The sequence below is a fragment of the Gymnoscopelus braueri genome, assembly GCF_963280865.1.
Source record: "Gymnoscopelus braueri genome assembly, chromosome: 13".
In the NCBI taxonomy this organism is placed as follows: Eukaryota; Metazoa; Chordata; class Actinopteri; order Myctophiformes; family Myctophidae; genus Gymnoscopelus; species Gymnoscopelus braueri.
Window position 1 is genome coordinate 18,381,633 of NC_137615.1, and position 26,293 is coordinate 18,407,925.

General features: G+C 39.3%; 2 protein-coding genes across 3 annotated transcripts; both read left to right on the forward strand.

The window, feature by feature from the left end:
- The first annotated feature begins 1,264 nt into the window (after positions 1-1,264).
- LOC308098333 (hemoglobin embryonic subunit alpha-like) lies at positions 1,265-2,490 on the forward strand. Its single transcript, XM_080446641.1, has 3 exons — positions 1,265-1,423; positions 1,732-1,939; positions 2,257-2,490. Exons 1-3 carry the CDS (start codon positions 1,329-1,331, stop codon positions 2,383-2,385), a joined length of 432 nt encoding a protein of 143 aa, XP_080302767.1. The 5' UTR covers positions 1,265-1,328; the 3' UTR covers positions 2,386-2,490.
- A 1,143-nt stretch (positions 2,491-3,633) lies between these two features.
- nprl3 (NPR3-like, GATOR1 complex subunit) lies at positions 3,634-26,261 on the forward strand. Of its 2 annotated transcripts, XM_080446712.1 has the most exons (14): positions 3,634-3,971; positions 9,319-9,388; positions 13,742-13,780; positions 15,147-15,279; positions 15,814-15,888; positions 17,943-18,096; positions 19,258-19,339; positions 19,437-19,574; positions 21,267-21,423; positions 22,219-22,325; positions 22,917-23,046; positions 23,930-24,116; positions 24,543-24,735; positions 25,548-26,261. In XM_080446712.1, the coding sequence occupies exons 1-14, from the start codon at positions 3,761-3,763 to the stop codon at positions 25,711-25,713; spliced, it is 1,842 nt and encodes a 613-aa protein (XP_080302838.1). In that variant the 5' UTR covers positions 3,634-3,760; the 3' UTR covers positions 25,714-26,261. The 2 variants fall into 2 exon arrangements, with proteins under 2 accessions (XP_080302838.1, XP_080302839.1); XM_080446713.1 differs by lacking the exon at positions 13,742-13,780.
- Positions 26,262-26,293: the final 32 nt, after the last annotated feature.

The following is a 26,293-nucleotide window of genomic DNA, read 5'->3' on the forward strand; positions in this document are numbered from 1 at the left end:
GCCAAGGGCGGAGGTACTGTAGTTTAAAGATAAGCATTAAGTTTGTTGATTAGCATAGGCCTAGTCCAATTCTCAATTGGGACTCGATGTCAATTAAATGATCAAAGTTGGTTTTATTTCCACTGATTAACCCATTACACTTTAATGATGAGGATACTTTAATGATTAAAGTATCCTAATTTATCACCATTTCTGTTTGTGAAATAAAATCTGATGAATAGTGAATTAAGTAATTAACAGTGAAATTAGGCTATGTGGGTGTAGGCCTACTTGACCACACATCCTTTTTTTAGCCTACTGTGTGTTATTGGAAGAAAATATATACTGGTATATATTTTGCAGAAATTAGCTGACATTATGACCAAACAAAGCAGTTTGCTTAGGCCTATTTAGTTGTGTTAATGACTGAATAACTGTTTGAAAAGCAGGCCTAATATTTATTGTTTGCACTTTTTCAAACTCAGACTTGCCATGAAAATAATAATTCAGTGGCCATCTCTTGTAGTATTCGATATTTGCATATTCAAGCATTATCATACATTTTGCCAGCGGTTCTCAAAGTGGGGTCCAGGGACCCCTAGGGGTCCATGACGGTGTTCCAGGGGATCCCCAGCTAAATTCAATAATATAGCATCAAGTGGCTTACCATGTACCTAGCCCCAGGTCTGGAATTTCATTATTCTAGGGGTAAGGCCACTTGGCTTTTGGTGTTGTTAATTGCTTGAGGGCACAAAAGCCAAATGCCATCAACAATGCAAATAGTGAATTTACCATAAGGGCATAGCATAAGTACCTATTGTGGATGATTTTATATTTATTACATAAAGACAAGGTGGGGGCAGCAGTAGCCTATAGGTGGGGCATCAAGGCCACTATGGCCTCAGGGCATATCATTTTTTGAAGGGCATGGGGCCAAAATGAGAGGGGCACGGCAGCCATGGCCTTCATCATGAAATCAGATCTACAAGCTAGTGTTGTGAGCTTGTAGATCGGCTGTTTTCAAATAGCTATAGGCCAGTGTTAAGATAAAGGTAATAGTGGCCTAGAAGCCAATAATTGACTACAACGTATAAAAGTGTAATTACAACTAAATACGTCTGTATTCTACTGTAGTAAGTGTAACACCTACAAACTTGGCAGTGGAACAAATGGTTATTTTCGAGACGCCAAGAGGCCAGAGATAAGCCATGGCCAATAGCATAGACACGTATGGGTGGAGTCTCCAAAGGGCATTGGCTGCTGTGGGCAGGACGGCAACATATAAAGCCTCGCACACACGTTTAGCAGAGCAGTAAGGAGGTAGACCTAACCCCTGTAAACAAGCAACAATGAGTCTCAACGCCAAGGATAAAGAGGTCGTGAAGATCTTCTTCACCAAAATCGGGGCCAGGGGTGCTGATGTCGGTGCTGAAGCCCTTGCCAGGTAAGAGAGAAATTAAATAAAACATATTGTGCTATTAAAGTTGTATAAAATTAGATTTTTCATTACATTAGTCAAATCCTAAGTGTTAATCTATCCATTTGTAAGTCTGAGAGTGTGCACATGTGACCAAATGGCCCCAACACTGATGCGTAATTTGCGTAATTCTCACCAATGTAATTGCATTCTTCTTAATTAAATGTACCTGTTGTTCTCTTATGACACTCATGGTCTACCCCTAGACCAGGACCTATACTTTTACAATGTAATTGCAGTCTTCTTAATGAAATGCACCTGTTGTTCTCTTATAGGACACTCCAGGTCTACCCCCAGACCAAGACCTACTTTTCCCACTGGAGCGATCTGAGCATAACCTCCCCCAATGTCAGGAAACATGGTGGTGTCATCTTCAACGCCGTCATGGATGCTGTGTCCAAAATGAACGACCTCAAAGCTGGCTTGCTCTCTCTCAGCGAGCTGCATGCTTTCATGTTGCGTGTAGACCCTGCCAACTTCAAGGTGGGTGGTGTTGATTTTTGCCAGACCCAAGGGGTCGGCCTACATGAGGCTTTGTCCCCTTTCGTCCATACATGGGCATAACATTATGTCCATCTTGTCCCTTTTTTGACCATATATGGATTTTATTCTGGGTCTGGCAGAACCAGGTCTCCTGGTCTTGTTTTTAAATAGCAATTTTTACCCAATGAATACAATTAATAACTAAACGTAGGCCTAATCCAAACGAAATATGAAGTCAAAGATTTAATCATGTTAACATAGATGTGACGCGTAGGCTACCCAACACATAACAATAACTGGTTGTTTTTTATTCACAGCTCTTCATCAACAACGTCCATATCGTTCTGGCTATTACCTTCGCTGGAGAATACACCCCTACAATCCACACCAGTGTGGACAAGTTCCTCATCAGGGTGGCGCTGGCCCTGGCCGAGAAGTACCGGTGAACACATCCAGAGCTTTGCACTATGATGACTGTTTGTGTTATCTTATCCACCTAATAGGCTGCCTATTAACACAATAAATCAATAAATGGAATTGTTTCACTCTGACGCACGCGTTTGGATGTATTGATTGGATGTAAATCATTATGATGTTGATTTACAGCCATGGGTTGGTGATTGGTTCAGCACCATGGACAGCGCAGCGGCAGGACAGCAGGGATCACAGCGAACACCTGGCCAAATACACATTTCTCTTTAAACCATAAACATTACATACATACATACTTTCACTCCCTTCACAATCCTTCAGTGGTGGAAAAAGTAAAAAAAAAAATCTAACTTAAAGAATCAATACTGCAATGTAGAAATACTCAGACTGTTACAAGTAAAAGTCCAAAATTTACTTGAGTTTAAAGTACAAACGTATTGGTATCAAAATGTACTTAAAGTACCAAAAGTGGAAAGTACTCATTATGCAGAATGCCCCAAGTTTTCAAATGTATAAAAATCTTTTGAAAATAGCAAGCTCACAATGCCTTGCAGAAATGTATATAGGGCTGAAGTGGTTACTGTATGTTTTGTAATAATTATCAAAATCTACAGAGTAACTACTGTAGTAACTAAAGTTTTCAAATAATTGTAGTGGTGTAAAAGTACAATATTTGCCTTTGAGATGTGGTGGAGTAGAAGTAAAAGTTCTGAAAATTGGAAATAATAATTAGTTACTTTACACCACTGCAATCCTTCGACGCACATGCCAACATAGAGTAAGACCTATGAGTAAGACACTGCAAAGACAGGAATACATTATCACCACAAGTAATACAATACAAGGAAATAATTAATTTCAGACTAGAATAAGGTTAATATGTCAGGACAGATTTATAAAAGATTACCTGTATTTATTTATTTTTACTTTATTTTATTTCTTAACCGAATTGGTTCCAGTGGTGGAAAAAGTACTGTGTTGTTTTTTACTAGTAGAAGTATCAATACTGCAATGCCGAAATAATACATTACAAGTAAAAGTCCTGAATTAAAAATGTACTTGAGTAAAAGTACAAAAGTATTGGTATCAAAATGTACTTAAAAAGTACCAAAAGTAGAAAGTACACATTGACATTATGCAGAATGTCCCATTTCACAAGTTGTCTGAAATGTATACAGCCAGGGGCCAGGGATGAAGTGGAACCTTATAGATGCGGTCGCGCTTCAGTCGGAAGTGGAACAATTTTCACTGTGACACTGCAATGGTGGTGGTTGTTGATATCACTTAGTTCAGTTTAGTTTCTACATTATGCTCCACGGTTTACAGTCAGAAATATATGCATAACATAATAATAATAGCTGTATAGTAGAGTAGCTAGTGACTACTTATATGCACGACGTTAGCAAGAATGCTAACATGATGTTCAGCCCTTCATCTGAGCTCAATGGGGACAGAAAGTCGATGTACAAACAGTCGCAGAACCTCGGCGAAAAGACCAGCCCCATCAGCGTCATACTGGTCAGTTCTGGCAGCAGAGGCAACAAGCTGCTGTTCAGGTACCCGTTCCAAAGAGTGGCTGAATGTCCATCATCTCTGACGGGTAAGTGTCATAATATTACCTATACCACCGTCCTAGCCCTGAAACTTGACTGTCATATCATGACAGTCATGACGAAACTTCAACCTGGTTTTTGCACTTTCTCCATTTACAGCCCGTACACCTACATAAACGTTCAGATTTCAAATATAAAGTGCTTACCCCAGGGCTACGGATGTTACAATTCACTTCGGGTGGGTCTAAGTACCTGTATCTTCCGTATTGGTCAATACAAATAATTTTAATCCGATTGGTGGCCAATTTTTCTTAGAGTTACAGTGTATCAGAATGCAATACACCTCCCAACCGATAGGGTCAGAAGTTGAAAGCATGAAGAAGATTCGAAGAAAATGACCACTGATCGGATTAAAATGCTTTTTATTGAACAATATGGAAGATAAGGGTACTTCTGAGGGCCCGAGTAGAATTGTAACATCCTTGGCCAAGGGGTAAGCACTTTATATTTGAAATATGAACGTTTATGTAGATGTACGAGTTGTAAATGAAGAAAGTGCAAAAAAATGGTTGAAGTTCAGCCATGACGCTCGTGACGGACGAGCGCCGTGTGCTCCATGGCTACCACCGTCCTAGCCGCAAGCAACTTGGATGCTATTAATGTTATGTGTATTTAAGTCAAGGCTCAAGGGTTCCCAAACTGGGGGGTCAGGATCCCCAGGGGGTCCCAATTTTTTTTTCTCACTCAGCAGTAAACAAACCAACATACAGTACCAACCAAGTGTATACAGCTATATGTCTGCAGTCTGCACATTTCTGTGACATTTTTAATACCAAATCGGCCAAATTGTCAAATATTACGTAGGAAAAAGGCAAACATTGGGAAAATAGCCGATCTACAAGCTCACAACGCCTCGCAGTGTGAGGTGTCCACAAGCTCTACAAGCTTACAACACCGAGTCAATTGTAATGTCTACAATTCCAAGTACTTGTCAGGGTGGGGAGGGTCCATGATTATTTGGGGGGGGGGGGGGGGGGCGTGGCCTGAAACGTTTGGGAAACCTTGATCTAAGTTGCAATACCAACCCTTGACAGCCATTCATGAAACAGAAAAGTCCTATCTGATTGTATTAAACGACAATAAACTTTTCAATATTGCACCTGTACGGATAGCTTGCTTGGGTTATCCTCTTCTTTGTCTCTGTTAGGTTTTTGTTTCATAAAAATATACCGCTGTCATGTTATGACTTATGAGCTGCTTTCTGTCAATACATTCCGTGCAGTGGTTATTTTTGAGCTGAACCTCCTGCTGCCTCCTGCATTATATGTTGAGTGAGTTCCAACGAGCGCTTCCAAACTCGAAAACTTACATTTATTGACAGAAAGTAGGTCATCATAACATGTCTAATCCAAGCTATCCATATCGTGCAACATTGGAGAGTTTAAAGTCACTTTACAACCAGATAGGACCTTTTAGGTTTCATGAATGGGCTGTCAAGGGTTGGTATTGTAACTTAGATGCAGATAGCAGCATTATAGCATATAAGTTGCTTGCGGCTACTTAACACCCACACAGCCCAAAAGTCATGCTCCAAAACCATTTTGTGTGTACAAAAAAAGGAGATGCCGCTACATGTATACATGTATACTGTTGTATCTTGTCATGCGCCAGAGTGCAGGAATTTAGACAATGCTCTGACACACACACACACACACACACACACACACACACACACACACACACACACACACACACACACACACACACACACACACACACACACACACACTGTCAATGTTCTCTCTCCATCACGGTGAAATAACACGGATTACAAGTCCGTAAATACACAATATTTTCGAGCTGCGTTCGCTTCCAGCGTTCGCGCGGCTTACTTCTTTTGGGACACTGGTGTGCACTGCAGCATACACTCACACATCACTGCATTGCCAAGTATAAGGTGCATAAAAAGAGTGAATTGTTTTCTCTTTGATGCACTGACACCATCATTGTACTTGGACTAACCTTGAGTGACCAGGCTTAACATGGACAAACAAGACTCAAATAAACAGAACCCCCACAGACTGAACTAGGACTGCATCTATTGATACATTTCTTAGTGGTTACTGATTATTCATATTACTTTAATCGAATAATCGAGAAGCATGTTTAAACAGATATTTATAAAAAATATATATATCAACAAATCGATTCATTAACCATTTAAAGGACGACTTCACCCATTTACAACCTGCTAATTGGTCCTCACTAATGCTCATGATAATATGGTACCATTTTCTTCCTTTTTTTCAAACAGGATTTTCAAAGTTTGTATTTAGATTTTTATTAGCTCGAGAACAATGGCTAGATTCTGGGTGAAACATTCGCAGAAAATAGCAGATCCGCTCAACAACGTTTGGGGTTTAAGTGGTTAATAATTTCTGCTTCATCTCACTTCCTCTCTACTGGCCTGGCCTGCTGCGTGAAACTCCTGACATGAGGGGGTTCTCCCTTCTTCCTCTATTTGTCTCTTACTGTTCGGACAACACACAAACGTCAACACCAATTGTTTTCTTTTTTTCAGTACACTTACACTCCAGTTTTATGCTTTATGCTCATCTGTTAGAACTGTGTTTCCCAAACTGTGGGTCCCATTTTTATGGGTCGCGACTAAATATCCCTTTATTTTTCATTTCCTACATTTTGTTTTTTATTATTTCTTCAAAAGATTTTTTAAATTTTCAAAAAAGGTATTTTCTTTTCATAAACTAAAAACAAATTCAGACATTTTTCAAAAGAATTTCAGAAATACATTTTAAAAAATCTTAAGTTCCATAAATGAGGGGGGGGGGGGGAATAGTAGATCTACATGCTCACAACGAGTCACATCACGACGCGTTGTGAGCTTGTAGATCAGCCATGTTCACTAGTTTGGGTCATCGGGGAGACATCAAATTTGTCTTTTGGGTCTCGAGCTAAAAGTTCCGGAACCACTGCTGTAGAATCAGCAAAACACAGGACTGTGTGTTAAATGTTTCCCAGCTTCCCCACAGGGTGGAAATTTAACCCCTCTGAATGGCTAAAACGGTGACAAGGTGATCGATCACATGCCCACACTATGTAATGTAATGTAATGTAGATCTGCTATTTTTTTTAAATCCTGAAAATCTTTGCAAATCTTTTTATATATATATATATATATATATTCATTAAGCAAACATTTTAAACTCAAATCTTTGCCCCTGGTCCCTGGAACAAAATATTTTGAGATGGGGTCGGCAGCCAAATACATATCATTTTGGGAGTCCTTGACATGAAAAGGTTTGAGCACCACTGATATAGCAACATGAGCTTTTTAGAAATCTGTTAGGATTTAGAAGACATTTTGTAGAATCGGCCTCAGGTCTTAATGCTTTAAAGGGATTGTAGGCGATTCAGAGATAAACAAAGAAAAAAAATCCAGCAGTTCGTTTCCCCGACCACCAGGGGGTGTCGCACGGAGGACTTCCATAGAGTAAGCAGACTTCTAAACGGGCCATGCCGAATATAGGTTACTTTATTCGGATACAATTCGCGGAACTGCCTGCCCCTGCCGGTTCTCTGAATTTTAATTTTTAAATAGGCTCTTTCATGACAAATTGACCACATATATGAAGTTAAACAACTAAATTCTATCCAAACGCTTTTTGAAAAGTAAATTATGTGCCTAAAAAACGAAGTTTGAGAGCATTTTCAAACCGAAAGTAAAAAGTTCACACGGACACGGACGCGCACGGATGCGCACATGCGTGCGTTAATTTACGGACCGGATACCCGGATGTGTAACCTAAATAGTAGGGAAAATACGGATTTCAGAAAGAGGAGTGTTTTTCAATGCAGGAAAACACCCCAGCATCATTATATAGTGGCTGATAGAGGGGAAAAAATGCAAAATATATATATAGAGGTATTTTTCAAATTTAGGCTTAATGTTGCCTACAATCCCTTTAATGGACCTATATGTGGTTGACACTTTTAACTGGCACTAGGTCTTGTCACGTTAGTGTGCCACTGCTTTATAGTCGGCACTATATTGTTGCGACAATGGCATTTTAGTTGATGATTAATTGTCATAGAAATAAATGTAAACATTTGTAACGCAGGGTGTCACTGCATTTATAGTTCGAAATAGCAAGGGATGGTACAGTACAAAGAAAATGTATTTTCTTTGTGCCACCTGATAATGTATTTTCTGTTTATGAAAGAGATGGAAAGACAGGGAGACCCCTGTTACTGAACAAACACTTAGTTTGTACCAATGATTACTATCTAAACAAAAATAAAAAATAGCGAAAATAGCCAATTTATTTAGTTTTTCAACATTTTAGAACTTTTTTTGCCCTAATGCCCAAAATAGGGACACCATGAAGTTTAAAGTGGATACAAGAGTGTGGACAACAACGTGGAAAATGAAATGGCAATTAATTTCATGTACTGTAGCTGTTTCTATACAAATGAAGGGAAATTATTTGAGATTATGCAAAAGTATTGCGATTAGCTCAAAATAATTGCAGTCAGGCAATTATTAAATAAAGGTCACCACCAAACAAAAACTCTCCTGCATAACTAATCAGGCCCGCAAAAATAATTGGTTCACCTCAGAATGTCCTATCTGAACTGTACACCCGGTCAGTAATCAGGAAGGCCACTCTGATTACACAGGACCCTCTCACCCCCTCCACCAACCCTTCCAGTTAGGCTTACTGCCATCAGGTTGACTCTATAAAGCCCCACTGGCCCTAAAAATATCCACAACAAATCTTTTGTTCACACTGCGAACATCTCTTTGAATAAATTGTACTAGGAGCTGTGTTCTGACCTTTTAGCACTTGTTTTGTCAGTTATATTTTAACTGTGTGTAAAACACATCTCTAAATGTGTTTTAAACTGTGTTTTAAATGGGCATTGTTGAGCCTTGTCAAAGTCAAAGAAAATATTGTCACTTGTGACAGACAATGAAGTTATCTTGATTCTTGACACTTTTAACTGACACTGGGCCTAGGGCTTGTCCCATCAGTGTGTTTCTACTCTGCACACAGTACATATTGTTTGAAGTATAATAATCTCCCCCACTACAGGACTGTAAAAGCTAGAAATGATCTAGAAGCTAGAAGAGATCATCTATTTTCTGCGAAGATATTTTGTGTAGAGCGAAAACAGGAGAGGGCCTAATAGACCCCTGGGGTCACTCCGGTCAACTAAGTATATAGTAGTATATTTAAATGGTTAATTCCAAGCTTTGGTGGAGTTTGGTTAAATCAAAGCTTGCTCAAAAAGTAGTATTTCTACCAACTGACTTAAATGATCTCAACTAACATCTCTGAAAAGTTGTATTTATTTGTTTCTTTTGTCTCCCAGCAAAACAACGAAGTCCATATGCATTGAACACAACAGGAGATGTTCTTGAGGACCAGGATGGTGATTCAAGGTACTGTTAGATTCTCATCACATACTGTCATACGTAAATTGCTTATGTGTGTTGGTGACCATTTCAACTGGTGGACAAATTACCTTTTGTTGTGAATGTTTGAGAAAAATTGTTGCATGATTTTCTGTAAAAAAATAAAACATTTGAATTAACACTACATTTTGTCAGCCTTGAGAGAAGCTTCCTGTCATTACAGTTAACCTAGTCACAGTTTATTTGCAAGCATCAGAATGTGTCATCCTGTTGATGGGAATACTTTACATTTAGCCCTCTGCTGTAAACTGAAGCACTCGATCAACAATGACTACCCATCGCAGTGTTTTGCTCCGAGTTCGGCTTTGCTAACATAATATACCATCATCAGCGCAGAGATTCCAAATGTATTCCATCACCATGGAGGTGTCATTCCTGATGTGGGTACGGCAGCAATATTCTGCTGTCTGTCAGTGTGCTTGACTAATGCGTTGGCAACTTGGCGCCCATGACAGCCGTAATCGGCCAACAAATTCTACGTCCTTCCTCCCACTCTATACAGATCAAAAATAAAATGACAAAATAAAAGGTGATTAAACCTTTGCAAGCCCTTGCCACACCAACATCTCTTGTTCTACGGCTACTCTACATCTCGCCATTCCTGAGATATGGCAGAGTAAATCATTTTCACCGTAACATTGATGTGGCCTTTGACCCATTTGACCCAAAGGGGTCAAAGGGTTAAAAAGGGCACACTTGGTGCTAATTCGCACCAAGTGTCATGAAAATCCACCCATCTGCTCTAGATTTTGACCTGGACTGTGACCTTGACCATTGACCCTTTTTCAAGCTAAAAGTTAATCAGCCATTTGTGGCAGTCAACTGATCATTCCCATCAAGCAGGGCCGCGCCAAGGGTAGTGCGAACGGTGCGGCCGCACAGGGCCCCGCGCTTGGGGGAGCCCCGCAAAAAAACGAAATGAACAGAATCACATTTATTAAGAGTTATAAAAAGAAATAACCGCAAATAACAACCAAAAACTCAGAAATATCCGCCCAAAACCGCCAAGCGCGCGCGCGCGAGTTCGCACAGGGCCCCGCATTTCTCCCGCACGGCTCTGCCATCAAGTTAGGGTAGAGAGGCCGCCTGAGAGAAACGGAAGGTCCCCGGTTCGCCCCTGAGCCCCAATCTATGTGTCGAAGTGTCCCTGAGCAAGACACTTAAATCCTAATCCTAACTGCTCCCCTGGGTGTCTTGCCGTCCAGGAGTCTAGCCGTCTATGAAAGTGTCTGTCCGTCTGTCTCTGTGTCTGGAGCTAATCTTGAAAACCACTGGAACTATCCGTGTCAAATTTCTTTTGCACACTGGCAGTAGACCACAGATGTACTGTACATACACAAATATTTAACATAGATAAATAATACATAAATAAATAAATAATCAACCAATTAATCCTCAATCAAAAAAAGCTTTTCATCCTTCGATGAAGTATATACTGTAGGCTGTAGGGCTTAAGTGGTTAAGACACACCATCTGTTCTGTATATGAATTGAGATAATGTGCTTCACCCAATTAATGGAAAAAGTATATTTTCCTTTTTAACTCTGTAATGATATTGACAAGCAGCTTGGATAATGTCTTATCTGGAGTGGAGTATCCTGCTGACCATGGCAGGTGTACACCTGATCCCACATCCTGTCTGTAAAAACCCTTTGACGTTTGTCAGGACATTCACCCCTGCTTGTGTATCATCTAGTCCACTGTTTCCCAAACAGTGGGTCGGGACCCATCTTTGGGTCGCAGACCAATTTTTATGGGTCGCGAGTAAATATCCCCTTTCTTCGTTTCCTACCTTTAAGAACACAATATCGTTGCTGTCCGGCAGAAACCAGCTAACTCCATTTTGACGCTTTTGCATTTTTTTCCCATAAATCAGTGCTATTGAACACCCTTTACGTCTGTGTGTTGATAAAAAAAAGATTGAACCAATGAAAAGTATTAAAAAGCGCTTCTGACAAAACCAGCTAACTCCATTGGATCCTCAAACTTTCTGCTAAACCAGCTAACTCCACCAAAGGGGGGTGGAGTTAGCTGGTTTTGCTGACTCCAGGCTCAACCCCCTTTTGACCTCAACCTCATTGTGAGCTTGGAGGTCCATTTAGCTGTTCTTATCAATGATGAACAAAACCTACTAACTCCACTTTTTGTTTTGTTTTTGTCATTTCCTGAAAAATGAACATTTTGGAGTTAGCTGGTTCCTGCCGGACAGCAGAGATATGTTATTTCAAAAGATAAAAAAGTTTATGACAAAGAAATCACAACTATTCATCGATTAAAATCCAATACCAATATTTTCAAAAGTATTTAATAAATAAAATAAAAAAATCTAATTTGGGAACCACTGATCTATTCGACTATGTTTTTCTCATTTATTTCTTTATTAGATTTCAGGGCCCAGTTTGCGGCATCCTCATATAATTAGGATAACTGACCCGATATTGTATCTGTGTGCATCTATCAGCACCAGACGGGTCCTCCTCGCTGGTCGATGCACGATAGTCTTCCTAGTTTTTATGGCTTGTAGTGTATTTATTTATCATTTTTAGACCTTGCCCCATATGGACACTTAAGTTCCAAACAATCGTATTTCTGCTCTTCAGTTCAGAGGCCTTGGTCTTGTCACAAGGTATGCTAATTGTGAGTAAACCGCTTATGCTGGGCAATAAACAGAGGGGCTTTAAGCTCATGGCTTTTAAAGCTTTTGATTATCAACATGCTTTTAATGTAGCACATTTGTTCACAGAAAATCAATGATAAGTTGTAAGTAGTAGTGTAAGTGTACCATTGAAATCTGGATTAGATTATTAAAACCATATATGATGTGTAAGAAGTGGGATAAATCACATTTTTTAATGAGATACAAGACTAAAATTGATGTACAACACATTGCTTTGAAAAAATATTTTTTTAACATATAAGACTGTATGCGTGCTGGGATTGACGCTGGCAGGGCATCCCATCTTTTGACGTCATCTTCAACTTTCTTCATGATTTGTGGATAGTTTATCCTTGCAATTTCTGAGATTAAAGCACATACTCTGTGTGTATGTACATAATGTGACATGGTTTGTGCTGTTAATCTTAAGAGGAAGCTATAGGTTGCCTTTATCGACATGCATTAGTGAATCCTGACAAAGAACCAAAGTTCTTTGTGAAGTGAGGTACTTACTGTACATGGTTTCAGAGGAGAGCGTTTTCAGCATTACGCCACCAACAACAAGCACATCTATCTAGTGGTGTATTCTCTTTTGTCACCAACACATGTCCAACATAGTTTTAGTTTTACATTTTTAACGGCCAACTTCTTTGTTCATTCTGCTTTCATGCCTTAACAGTAAATATTCAGATTATTTTCTGTATTATTGTTAACATTACATTCATTGACACAATTCTAAACAAGTGTCACTTAAGGTGACATCTCAGGTTAGTCTTGACACACTTGCTTCTAAATTTGAGAGACTTCTTTAGACACAAACTTATGAGCGGGTGGGATGTTATCACATGGCCTACTTACATTTTCTACAGTATCATAACTCGGCTGTCAACCATTGTATTATTCAAATTACATTCTACAGCTTAAAGGGACATTTTGCACATTTCCCTTTGTTCTGGTTTGAGGAGATCATACACTATATAGTGTGGCAAAAATGATTACTTATGTATTCTGTGTATTTCTCAGAAAAATGCAGAAATATCAGTGACATGAAACGTCATTGTGCATTTTATGGAGAAATACACAGAATAGTCATACAGTATTTTTATTGGGCGACACCATAGCCAATGGTTAGGGCACATACTAAATGGGTGCAATGCTCTGATCAGCCAGTCCCCTGGTTCGAATCCCGTACGGACAGACCATTTGCTGAATGTCACTCCCCTACTACCTTCGCATTTATTTTCTCTGCTGTCACTGTCAGTAAAGGCAAAAAATCCCCCAGAATATCTAAAAATAAGTAAATAATATTACGTATTACGGTATTTTTTGCCACACTACATAACTTCTCACATCAGGACAATGGGACTTATATCGAAATCAGTGTGAAGTGTCCCTTTAACTACAGTGCTTTGTTTATAAACACTGTTCACCACAGTGTGGTTCAGGCTAGAATTTAATTAAAAGGTTACAAGAATTAGGCCGATTTAATTCACTTTAAACGCATCTTCAGCACGCAGACCAGCATTGTCACATGACTCAGACAATAGCATATGCTTGTTTGTTTTGTTTTTTTGATGTCCGTTTATGCATTTAGTCCAACTGTGTGTTGCATTTTCCCTTTTGTTTGCTTTTTTCTTCTTTTTATGGCCCAATTCCCATTTCAGAGAACAAACTCCACTAACTGACGAACAGTTGGTAGCAGGGTAAGACCAAATCATTCTAAACCACCTTTCCTATGTTTAGATCACCCCTGTCTTTTTTTTTTTACCCTCCTCTTTCCTGTTTTGTGTCCTTTTGTGAACCCCAACCTCAATCTCAGAAAATGCTAGTAATTTACCAGACGCAGATCCAGAAATAAATCAGTGGTTTGGGTATAGTCTGTACTACAGTTGTGCCTTGTTTCCTGCTACATGCTTTGTTTGTTGACAATTCAAGGGTTGAAAGCTGTAATTCAAGCATTAATTGTTATTTTTTACATCCTTAGTAGTGATAGTTTGTAGAATTTTAAGTTACTAAACCAAATACAACCCTAATGCAAATGAAATGCGAATTGAAAAAGAGCTGCTAATTGCCACTTTTTGTCAAAAGGGAAACATGCCTGGCGGGGTAAGTCTACGTGTTTACGTTTCTTTGGAGGTTAACATCTTGATTTTTGTATCCCCTTTGATCTGGCTTGCAGCATGAGCTACTTCAGTAAACCAGCATGAGTCTGTCACATTCCCTTTTACAGAGACTTCACTTCTTCTGCAACGGGGCCTGTTCATCTTTTTCACCTCTCAAATAGTCATACAAGTTAATTTAACCCATTAAGACCGGGAACGCATCTGTGTAATTTTTTAGATTTCTTTGGCTATTCAAAAATTGGCTATTAAAAATAGCAGATATACAAGCTCGTAGCGTGGCACCGAGTGCCGCACTACGAGCTTGTACATCTGCTATTTTTTAGAAAAATCATGAAAATTTGCAAATATTTGAATATATATATATTTTTAAAGGGATTTTTTTTTTCAAATCTTTGCTTCTGGGATTCCCTATTACAAAATATTGGGGGTCCGTGGCCAAATACATATAGTATTTGGGGGTCCTTGACATGAAAAGGTTTGAGAACCACTGATATAGAAACATACTGTAGGTTTTTCAAAAAAACTGTAGGATTTAGAAGACACTTGTAGAATCCAAGATTTGAGTTACAAATGTTCGCTTTAAAATATATATATATATTCAAAGATTTTTCAAAAAAAATATGCAGATCTACAAGCTCATAGCGCGGCACTCTGAGCTTGTATATCTGCTATTTTTTAATAGCCAAATAAATAAAAAAATGACACACAGATGCGTTCCCGGTCTTAATGGGTTAAAATTGATCAGTCGATCAAATTTCAGGCGGATCAGTCTGATTAACTCAACCTTTCCTCTCATAGACGGGAATGTTAAAAAAAGAATCAAACAGAGCTCAGTTGAATTTTCTCACTTGTCCCTTTTTTCTATCCTCCACCTTCTCTTTCCACGCACCACAGTTTTCTTTGGCAGGGGGGCTTTGTTTAAGGAATGTTTTCCTCCTTCCTGCAGGTTCTCTGACATCATCCTTGCCACTATCCTGGCCACCAAGTCTGACATGTGCGGGAAGAAGTTTGAGCTGAAGATTGACAATGTGCGTTTTGTGGGTCACCCTACCCTGCTTCAGCATCCCCACATCACTCAGGTAAACGACTATCTGGAATGTACTACTGTCCTGTCCTCGCTTCAATAACAGTAGCTTGTCTCAGTCCCCATCGAGTGCCAACTCAAAATCTTTACTCTCCCACAGTTAAATTAACCAAATGGACCCTGGTGTTCCAATTTTGGGCAAAGGAATCTGGGGACATTTTGGGGGGGGGGGGGGGGGAATTAAATAGTGAAAATAGCAGATGTATATCTGCTCAACATGTAGTGATGTGATGCATTGTGGGCTTGTAGATTTTCTAATTTCGGTATTTGTCGTACTATTAAGTATATAGGGCTTAAAGGGGAATACCGCTCATTTTCAACATTGAACATTGTCTTTCACCTTAGAGCTGTTGTGTGGAAATAAGAAAAAAGTCCCCCTCCCTTCTATGTTGCCTAGAACTGGATAATTGATTGAGGTCGTGTGATCAGTGACATACGCAAGGTGTACTTTTGGCTCCGCCCCCCCCCCCCCCCCCAGCAGTGTCATCTCATTTGTTTTTATTGTCATATTTGTTTTATTTCTATGCAGGTTTCTAAAACAGATCCTTCACCCAAGAGGGAGATGCCCACCATGATCTTGTTCAGTGTGGTGTTTGCACTGAGGGTATGGAACAACATTTATATTTCACTTACTGTAGGCCAGACTGTCTTTATAATCCTAATTGGTTACAGAAGCACCTTTGTGCTCCATAGATTACTCTACTGTAGTGTTTCCCAAACAATGGACTGAGACACAATTTTGGGTTTGCGAGTAAAAAAATCGCGTTGTGAGCTTGATTGGCTATTTTGACTGTAAAATAGGGCTTAGGTGAATAATTCATAATAAATGTTTGTACATTTGGGTCCCGGAGAGACACAAAATGTCTCTTTTGGGTCTCGAGCTAATAAGTTTGGGAACCACTGCTGTACTGTATTTGGTGTATAAAGTCTCACTTTTGCCAAATTACCATAAATAATACCTATTTTATGATGACGTGATTACAATAGAGATAAGTCAGCTGAGTTTGGGTGGGAGATGGGGTTATATGAGGTCTCACGTGTCTGCCAGAGGGAGTGGTATTTTTTTTGCCCTATATCTTTGAGAGTTAAGAAAGGCATGGCACTGCCCATCCCTGCCCAGCTTCAACTGGGTGACGCAGTCTGGCGGCGTGCTGAGTCACCATCCCCACCATGTGAAAGTGCTCTGTCATGCTCTACCACTGATATCTTGCCCAACAACCTTTTCTCTGACGTGTCACGTGATGCTGTCTACTCCCCCATTTAAAAATAATATTTTTTGTATGTACCACATACAAATGTTGGAATACAGAGCGATGAATGTCAAGACAAATGCATGATTTCAATTTTATATCTAAGATAGTTAATACAATAATAAAAATATTGGTCAGTTATCATTATTATTCAAATGTTTGTATAGAATTTTTCAACATGTTTTACACAAACACACGTAACGAACAATTACAAAACACCACAGACACTAGTACTCGATACACCATAAAACAGGTTAACATACAGACCAATTTGTTAGGTAACCAAGAATGAAAAGACATTGTAGTGCAATAAATTGGCACCGAAAACGGAGTCAGTATTACAAAACTAACGTCAAAACATTGGTCAGTTTACTTGAATACTTATCTAAAGCTGAAATGTTATTCATAAACTATGTTCAAATGATTAATATTTACATAGCTCTCTAGTTACACATTTTAAGATATTCCCACTACAAAAATGTTGAATTAGATCTTTACGGTGAACATTTTCATAACTCATAAAGGAATCACTATTCTTGAATGAAATGCTCCCAAATATTTTTATAAAGTTTAAAGTTTAAAGTTTTTTATCAAACAAATGATTTACAATCATATAGCATACCGTCACTGTTGGGTAGAAACTTCATATCTCCATATTTCAACTTTTAATTTACAGTATGTTTTCATAAATTGATGCCCTACTTCGTCCTACAAGAATTTCATGCAAAAGTAGCAAAAATAGCAGATCTACAAACGCACAATGCTTCGCGGTGCGTGGCGTTGTGAGCTTATAGATCTGCTATGTTTTGCTGTTACTGGAAAATGGTGAAAGTGAATGTAAAATGTGTTAAATGTGTTTTTATAAACATTGAACCAATCAAAAGCATTAACAAGAGCTTGTGATAATAACTGTCCATTGAAACACAGGTTATTTTTTGTCAAGTTCCTGAAAAGTAACTGTACTCTGTGCCATGCTATTTTTGAAAAATCTTGAAAATGTGTGCAAAAACTTATGTTGCTATATCAGTGGTTCTCAAACTTTTCATGTCAAGGACCCCCAAAATGATATGTATTTGGACGTGAACCCCCACCAAGGACCCCCAAAATGATATGTATTTGGCCATGGACCCCCATCTCAAAATATTTTGTTCCAGGGACCCCCAGAAGCAAATATTTGAGTTGCAAATATTCTCTTTAAAAAAATATATATATTAAAAGATTTGCAAAACAAAAAAATAGCAGATCTACAAGCTCGCAGCGTGGCACTTGGTGCCGCGCTATGAGCTTGTATATCTGCTATTTTTGAATAGCCAAAATGGCCAAAGTGGTTACACAGATGCGTTCCTGGTCTTAATGTTGTTAAGTTGCTGTCAAAATGTTATTCAAATGCTTTGGTCGCCATCTACAGGCCAACGCTGACCCTTCAGTCATCAACTGCATGCACAACCTGTCCAGACGGATAGCCATAGCCCTTCAGCACGAGGAGAGACGCTGTCAGTACCTGACCCGGGAGGCCAAGCTGATGCTGGCTGTCCAGGATGAGATCACCACCACTTCTGAAAGTGAGACACACACACACACACTGTCCACTTTATCCAGATCACCTGTTCTCAAAACGTTTAATTTCAAGGACCCCCATAACTCTGAGAGTTACAGACCTGTGAGGGTCCATTTGGATTCCCCTCCAGGAACCCTGAGGGATCCCTGGACCACACTTTGAGAACCAGCGATCCAGATGTAGACCTCCCGCCAAATGATTGCGTTGTATGACAAAAATTAAAGACGATATATATTTTTTTGTCATACGACAAAGTGTAAATCGTTGTGATAAACGATTTAATTGTGTTTTTGGCATTGAGAATTGGAACATATGAATACAAATTTATTTTCTGTTTGGTTTTTAGGCTTCATAATCACGAATTGCACAGGGCAGATATGACAAATAACCTTTCTTAAAAATACAAACTTTTCTTTGTATATTTCTTAAACAAAGAAATGACATTTAATAATTTTATACTTTAAAAAAAGAATGTAAAAAAAGCGGAAATAGCCGATCTACAAGCTTTACAACACATGTGACATGTAAGCTTGTAGATCTGCTATTTCTGCTATTTTTGGAAAATGTTTGTTTTATGTAATAATTGTGACAGGCCTAGGGGGACCCTAGTCATCTAAGTATATGGGGTTTGCAATGCCCGATCCAAATAAAGAATTTGATCTGGGATTGAAACTGGGCCCAGATCCTCTTCCTAATAGTGAAATCAACAGGAAGTTGACATTGTTATTAAAAACAACATCAACAACAACAAGAAGGAACTGGGTTTTGTAATATTACGCATCATTTGGCAGAATTTGTGTTCGCTTGTGTGCTAAAAGAGTGTGTCCTGTGTCAACGTATATATTGTCAATGGAGACAATATTTGGATTGTTAATTTTTAATCTGCGGGAACTATTGAAGATATCTCGCCAATATTTGGAGTTACATTATGGCAAGGTAATTACACAGTCCAAACCTCGACCAAAGTGCATTGTGGTTTAAGCCAAATGTATATTTTACTACACCCATAGTCTCCTAGTCAAAAAGGCATTACAGTCATTTGAATTGCTGCATATTGTAATGCATTATGAATGATCCTAAAATAGGAACAGTGTTAAAATTCTTGGGGCTATATTTTTTTGAGTATACAAATGTATGACTGTAATTTATGTTACTGTGATGCCAGTGGATGGAAGCCCTCAGTCCCCGTTCAGACAAATTCTTCCAAAATGTAAGCTGGCCAGGGACCTGAAGGAGGCTTATGACAGGTTGGTGTTTAATCATAATTTTCTCTTCTATCCATCATGCTCATGTGCTCTTTATTTCCCATGCAGTCACACAACTAACTAACTGTGGCATTCTCAGTCTCTGCACGACAGGTCTGGTCCGCATCCACATTAACAACTGGCTAGAGGTGAGCTTTTGTTTACCACACAAGATCCATCGGATTGGAGGCAACTATATCCCCATTGAAGCATTAGAGCGCAGTCTAAAGGCCATAAGGTGAGCTTTGGCTGTGTACAGTTGTGTAGCACTTAGAACTTCTTTGTCCACTGTCAGCTAGTGGTTTTGAGGTATATGTGGTTTTTAGACCCTTTTCCAAACTTGAGTGGTTCCCAACCTTTTCTGGATCAGGGCCAGTGGTGGAAAGAAACTAAGTACATTTACTTAAGTACTGTACTTATTATACTTAATTTTGAGGTATTTGTACTTTGCTTGAGTATTTCCAATTTCCAATACTTTTACTTCTACTCCACTACATCTCAGAGGCAAATATTGTACTTTTACTCCACTACATTTATTTGAAAACTTTAATTACTTGTTACTTTTCAGATATAAACTATTATATTATTAAACATACATTAACCACTTTAGCCCTATTTTATGCCTAGGCTATTTGAAAATAGCAGATCTACACGCTCACAACGCGTCGCGATGCGACGCGTTGTGAGCTTGTAGATCTGCTATTTTCAAATATTTAGTACTTTTACTTTTGGTACTTTAAGTACATTTTGATGCCAATACTTTTGTACTTTTACTCAAGTACATTTTTAATTCTGGACTTTTACTTATAACAGAGTATTTCTATATCGCAGTATTGGTACTTTTACTTAAGTAAAGAATTTGAGTACTTTTCCCACCCATCTGAGAATGGGAAAAAATACCATGACTTTATTTATTTATTTTTAATTATGAGTTTGTGATATTATCATTGAAATTGTAGTGTTTTGCCAATGATTTGGTGGCCCACTTCCAATAGCCTCACGGTCCACCTGTTGGCCCCGGCCCACAGGGCCACTTAGTTACTTTGTTAAAAATAACATAACAAAATTTAAAAGTGGTTGAAAATGCTGTGGTATTGTGTTTAAAGTTGCAGCAGGTGATTTGTTTTTGTTATTGTAAGTGTTAAACATTTCTTCATTCTGATATCAATCATTTCTATAGAGTGTTTGTTCAGTAACAGGGGTTTCCCTGTCTCTCTACCTCTTTTTGGGATACCAATTGTATCCAATCAGGAGAGAGAACTCATACAGAATACAGGATAAACAAGTGAAATTGGAAGTGATGACACAAAGAAGTGAGCAGACGACATTTGAACTGAAAACACTATAAAGTTGAAGCTGATAAATGGGTACTCTCCTGATGGTTTAAATTGGCAACCCACCTGAAAATGGCTGCATTTTTCTGTCTATTTGATTACTATATCAGACCAACTTTTTAAGAAAAACACTTTTGTTTTAACCCAAAAATATCTCTTGCACTATCTCTAAGAATACGAAACGATGAGAAACAAATTGAGTCTCAACAGTGTCTGGTTTCACACACTGTGGATTGTTTTCTGTGGGCTTTGGCGCCACCTAATGTTATCCTTCAACATTACATGTCAAATATTTGCATTCCTGATTCTATAGAAGGAACTATAAAAGAATGCCATTTTGTGACTACATATCAGTTAATTTTGGGTTATATTCAGTCGTTTCTTATATAATTTTGTTGACCACAAAATGTGTTTTTGTTGATTTCAAAAAGCTTTGGGAATTGTCTGTTTTCAGACATGGACAGGTGTTGGGTTCAGATAAACGTGTATCTACAATACACAAACTGGCTTCAAGCAGGCACTTTTTTTTAAATTGGTGCCACTTAATGACTGACTGTAAAAGAGAAAGCCATGGATTCAATCCCTGTCCCCTCTAGGCCGTATCATGCACTGCTGTTGCTTGACAGTGAAAAGGCTCTGCTCAGCCAACTTCCTCTGGACTGCTCCCCAGCAATGGTACGGCTCATCAAAACCTGCTCAGCGGTCAAGAACTTACAACAGCTCGCCCAGGATGCTGACCTGGCCCTCCTTCAGGTACAAAGCACTACGACTACGCAGTCAAATCATTTAAAGTATTCATTTAACTCTCATTAATGAATTAATGGATTATTAACCACTTGAACCACAGGCGGTGAAAATAGCAGATCTTCAGGCTCACAACACAACATGTTGTGAGCTCGTTTAACCCATTTAGACCTGAGGCCGATTCAAATGTTTTCTGAAAAACGTATTAAAAAAATAATAATAATGTTGCTATAAACTGTATATAGTCTTCCTCTGCACGCTGAGGAAGACCTGTTAGGTTGAAATGCATCCGTTGCTCTGTCCGTGGAGAGGTAAATAAAAAAATTGAAAACCGTGAAAATGTATTGTGTGCAGGCTGGCGTCTCGGTTTCATGATATTGTTGAGCCGTGCACCTTGAGACTTGTTTCATCTGGAGTGTTGCGGGCATTCTGCTTTGCGATGCTTTCTCTTAATGTGCAGTATGTAGATATACTATTAGGCAGTATTATAACTATCATGGAACTGATATTCAGAATTATTTAGTTGATATGTTCAGTCTGTGTGTTCTTTGAGACATAAATAAATGTCAAGAAAAAAGAAAAGTAAGAAACACTTTTTGCCAGCTTGGGTTCCCATGTGAGTGCTATCATACTGCCACCTAGTGGGCCATTTTAGCATTTATCTGTGATGGTTATCTGGATAAATGTGTAGCAGCACTAGGTTTAAATATTCTCATTTATCAGTAAGATTTCAGTGTCATACAAATATAACAATGTTGCTGTACAATTTTTGTTTTGTTTTCACATTCTTCATTTTGCCTTCAGATCTTCCAAATTGCTGCTCATTTGGTATACTGGGGCAAAGCCATTATTGTCTACCCACTGTGTGAGAACAATGTCTACATGCTGTCACCTCATGCCAATATCTGCCTGTGAGTTTGTGAGCAGTCTACTCTTCCCATTTTCTTCTCTGCCATGGCTCATTAGTTCTGCTAGGGCTGACAAATGACAGCTAATGAACCTTACTGAGTTCCCACCCGTGGCTTTGCCTCATATAGGTTCCATCAGCGTGTGTTCGCTAATTATAAATGATTTTTCCTCCCCCTTTTGCTTGACAAATTGCCCTACGAAAGCTCATCAGTTAATCATGATATTGGCTACTAAACATATTCTTTGGGCGTGGTGTAATTTATTTTGACAAATTCAGGCCACTGACACCACTTTGCACTTTTTCAATGTTCGCAAAGACCACAAAATAGAATTTTATGCTCAAATGTTGTGAAAAATGTTAGATTTTTGCGTTGGCTATTAAAAAATAGCAGATATACAAGCTCACAGAACGTCACTTCGTGTCCCACTGCGAGCTTGTAATTTTTTTATTTTTGTTTGAAAAATGTTGAATAATTTTGAATTACGAAAAAGTTTGAAAACTACTTTAGAAGGCATTTGTAGAATCGGCCTGAGGGCTTAATGGGAAACAAGTCTGTGTTGTTGCATAACATGAGCCCCCTCTCCCTGTGTAGGTACTCACCTCAGGCTGAGCAGTTTGCCAAGCAGTTTCCCGGCCATGATCTTCCCTCTGTGTTAGCCAAGTTCTCACTGCCCGTCTCACTGGCTGAGTTCAGAAACCCCCTGGAGGCTCCCGTGCAGGAGGTAGGATTATTGGAGAGAGAGCATCTATCAAACAAGATAAGCCACCGTTTCCCAAACAGTGGCTTATCATCAGTGGCTCATCATCATTTATTTTTTGTTTCCTAAATTCTGTCATTAATTATTTTCTAAAGATTTCCACACAAAACAATCACACATTTTCATGAGTTGAAAACTAATTCTTCATTTTCCAAAAAGAATTTCATGAATGAAATAAAAATAATCAAAGAAATTAGAAAACAAATGTTTAAGAAGTAGTGAAAATAGCAGATTTGTGACGCGTTGTGAGCTTGTAGATCTCCTATTTTCACTAGTTTGGGTCCCGGGCAAACATCTGATTTCCCTTCTGGGTCTTGAGCTAAAACGTTTGGGAACCACCGAGATAAGCCATAGTTCTTGATTAGTTCTGCCAGTATCTACCAGGCTAATTACTACATTTTGTCAGTGCTGATATTAATGTGCCTAAGATCCTTTTGAATTAGGCAGTGCTCCCTGAGCCAAGATGATAAATTATAGACGACATAGTGAACAGCAGCATCAGCCTCTGCAGCCAACATTTTTCATTGGGGGTGAAAATACCAGAGCAGTGGTTCTCAAACCTTTTAATTTCAAAGACCCCTACAACTCTTGAGAGTGTACAAATGTACCCGTAGAGGTCCATTTGGTTCTGTTTGTACACTCTTAGAGTTACAGACCTGTCAAGGAACCCCTGAGGGTCCCTGGACCCCACTTTGAGAACCACTCTGTACTAGAGCAATGTCTTCCTTATAGCATTTGAGGTCTTGCAGACTTGAGACTGGGTTGTGTTGAACATATGGAGAAGTCATATCCGATTGCTTTGACTGTGATGACCTGTCCTGCTCTGCTCTGCTCTGCTCGTGTCCAGGCCCAGTTGATCCAGATGGTGGTGTGGATGCTCCAACGACGACTGCTTATCCAGCTGCACACCTATGTCTGCCTGCTGGTGCCCCCCAGTGAGGAGGAGCCGGGTCCAAACGAAGAGCTCCCCCTGGCTGCACGGGTAGGGGGCCGCAGTCTCAGCACGCCCAGCGCCCTCAGCTTTGGTTCCCCAAGTACGTACCCTTTCCAGTAATTGGTTATATAGTACAAATATGATGTTAAAGGACCATACCGCTTTCAATACATACAATACATTGTCTATGCACAGCTTCGGCCATATAGCATACACACTGTAAACATAGACCATAGATAATTTTCCTCCGAATGGCTTTATTTATTTTTTATTGACAAAAAAGAAGAACTATAACAATCAAATGTAGTGACACTGGAAACCCGAGTGTCAATACATGCCAACAGTCTTTATTTTGTAATGATCTCAAGCCACGTTTTCTAGAGGCTTTAATATGTTGGATTACCTATCTCAAGCAAATTTTAAGTCTCTGCAAAGTGATTCTAATACCCTTGAGTGGTAGTCAATGGGCTAAACAGGCTCTCTTGTCTACTACTCACCATACAGTATGTCTGTTCACTGTCTGTAGCCAGCAGTGACGACATGACGCTGACCAGTCCTAGTATGGACAACTCCAGTGCTGAACTCCTGCCTGGAGGAGACTCTCCCCTCAACAAGAGGATGACCGAGACACTGCTAGCCAGTCTGAGTGAGCACGAAAGGCAGGTCATCCTTAACATCCCTGCTGCACAGAATCCCGAGGACCTGCGGATGTTTGCCAGGTAATCAGTCTACCTTGGACGGATGTCAAAGGACTTAATGCAGGGCTAGGCAATATATTGATATTATATCTAGATATCTAGAGACTAGATATCATCTCGGACTTTTGGATGTCATAATAATATCGTGATATGGCGCAAGCGTTTTAATTGCTTAAGAGCACTATTTTCTACAAAAATAGTGAAAATAGCCAATCTAACTCGCAACATATCGCGATGTGATGCGTTGCGAGCCTGTAGATCGGCTTTTCGTTTGCTATGTTCAGAAATATGGTCAAAAATATTGTGCCTTTATTGATAGTATACAGTAGACTGACAGGAAATGGGGAGAGAGAGATGGGGAGTGACACGCAGCAAAGGTCGTCGGTATCGGGATTCTAACCATTAGCACCCTAGGTGCCCGGACCGCTACGCCAGCCGTCCACGCCTAAACAAAATGGTTTTCACCTTTTTATTACCCACCCTTGTTGTACAGATATTTTAACAGATGAGCCGAGTGTTTGGATGCGACTAGGTGAATATCATAATTTTTTAGGGGAAATTAATTGTTTTTTTGTATAAGGCTTTGGGAAAACAAACCATTTGTCAAGTCCTTTAACAGCATGACTTCAATTTAAAATGGCTTTAGAGTGTAATTGTGAGATCATATACGAGTTGTGAAGAGCAGAGGGGGGGGGGGACAATGCCTCAGTGTTCAATAAAGTGATTAGCGTCTTAGAAGTCCAGACTTATGGTAGATTTAAGGGAGTTAATGATTCAGTGAAAAACTCCTGTTCCAATCTTCTTGTTGTGCCTGTTATGTTGACTGTTCCCAGACTGCTGCACTACTTTCGAGGACACCACCACCTGGAAGAGATCATGTACAACGAGAACATGAGGCGCTCTCAGCTCAAGACGCTGTTTGATAAGTTCCGCTATGTTCTCGTGGTGACCAACCATGAAGACCCCATCATCTCTCTCTTCCAGTCACCGACTGAGTAGGGTGACTGGCTCCAAAGCAAGCGACCTACTGAAAAATGCAACCACGAAGACCCCATCATGTCTCTCTTCCAGTCACCCATGGAGTAGGGCGGTGGTTCTCAATGATATAAGAAAGAGGCAAACATTTTGAAAATAGCCAAACTACAAGCTCTGAGCTTGTAGATTAGCTATTTTCACAATATTTATCTGTGGAACCGAGTCAAACTGTAAATGTAAAGCCTCAACTCCTACAATTCCAAGTGCTTATCAGGGTGGGGGGTCCCCAGTTCAAATATGATTATTTTGGGGGGTCACGGCCTGAAAAGGTTGAGAACCACTGGAATAGGGTGACTGACTCTAACGATGCAACCTACTGAGAAACATTTCAGAGCTAATGCAGTATTATGTTATGGTCACAGACTAACTACTGTAGCTCAACAATCTGCTGTTTTTGACCACGCCATCATTCTATGAGCAACGATGCAATGTGTATACATACAGTGTGAAGCAAAGTATTTCTTAAGAGCCAATGTTTTTGTTTATATTAATAAATTATTTTATATGTACAACACGCCTATAAAGACCTTGAACAGGGTTTCGA

Excerpts from the sequence above, each read along its gene's own strand:
- LOC308098333 (XM_080446641.1), top strand. The coding sequence starts at position 1,329 with ATGAGTCTCAACGCCAAGGATAAAGAGGTCGTGAAGATCTTCTTCACC. Across the intron at positions 1,424-1,731 it reads GGTGCTGAAGCCCTTGCCAG|GACACTCCAGGTCTACCCCC; the intron begins GTAAGAGAGAAA and ends GTTCTCTTATAG. Across the intron at positions 1,940-2,256 it reads TAGACCCTGCCAACTTCAAG|CTCTTCATCAACAACGTCCA; the intron begins GTGGGTGGTGTT and ends TTTTATTCACAG.
- nprl3 (XM_080446712.1), top strand. The coding sequence starts at position 3,761 with ATGCACGACGTTAGCAAGAATGCTAACATGATGTTCAGCCCTTCATCT. Across the intron at positions 3,972-9,318 it reads ATGTCCATCATCTCTGACGG|CAAAACAACGAAGTCCATAT; the intron begins GTAAGTGTCATA and ends TTTGTCTCCCAG. Across the intron at positions 9,389-13,741 it reads GACCAGGATGGTGATTCAAG|AGAACAAACTCCACTAACTG; the intron begins GTACTGTTAGAT and ends TTCCCATTTCAG.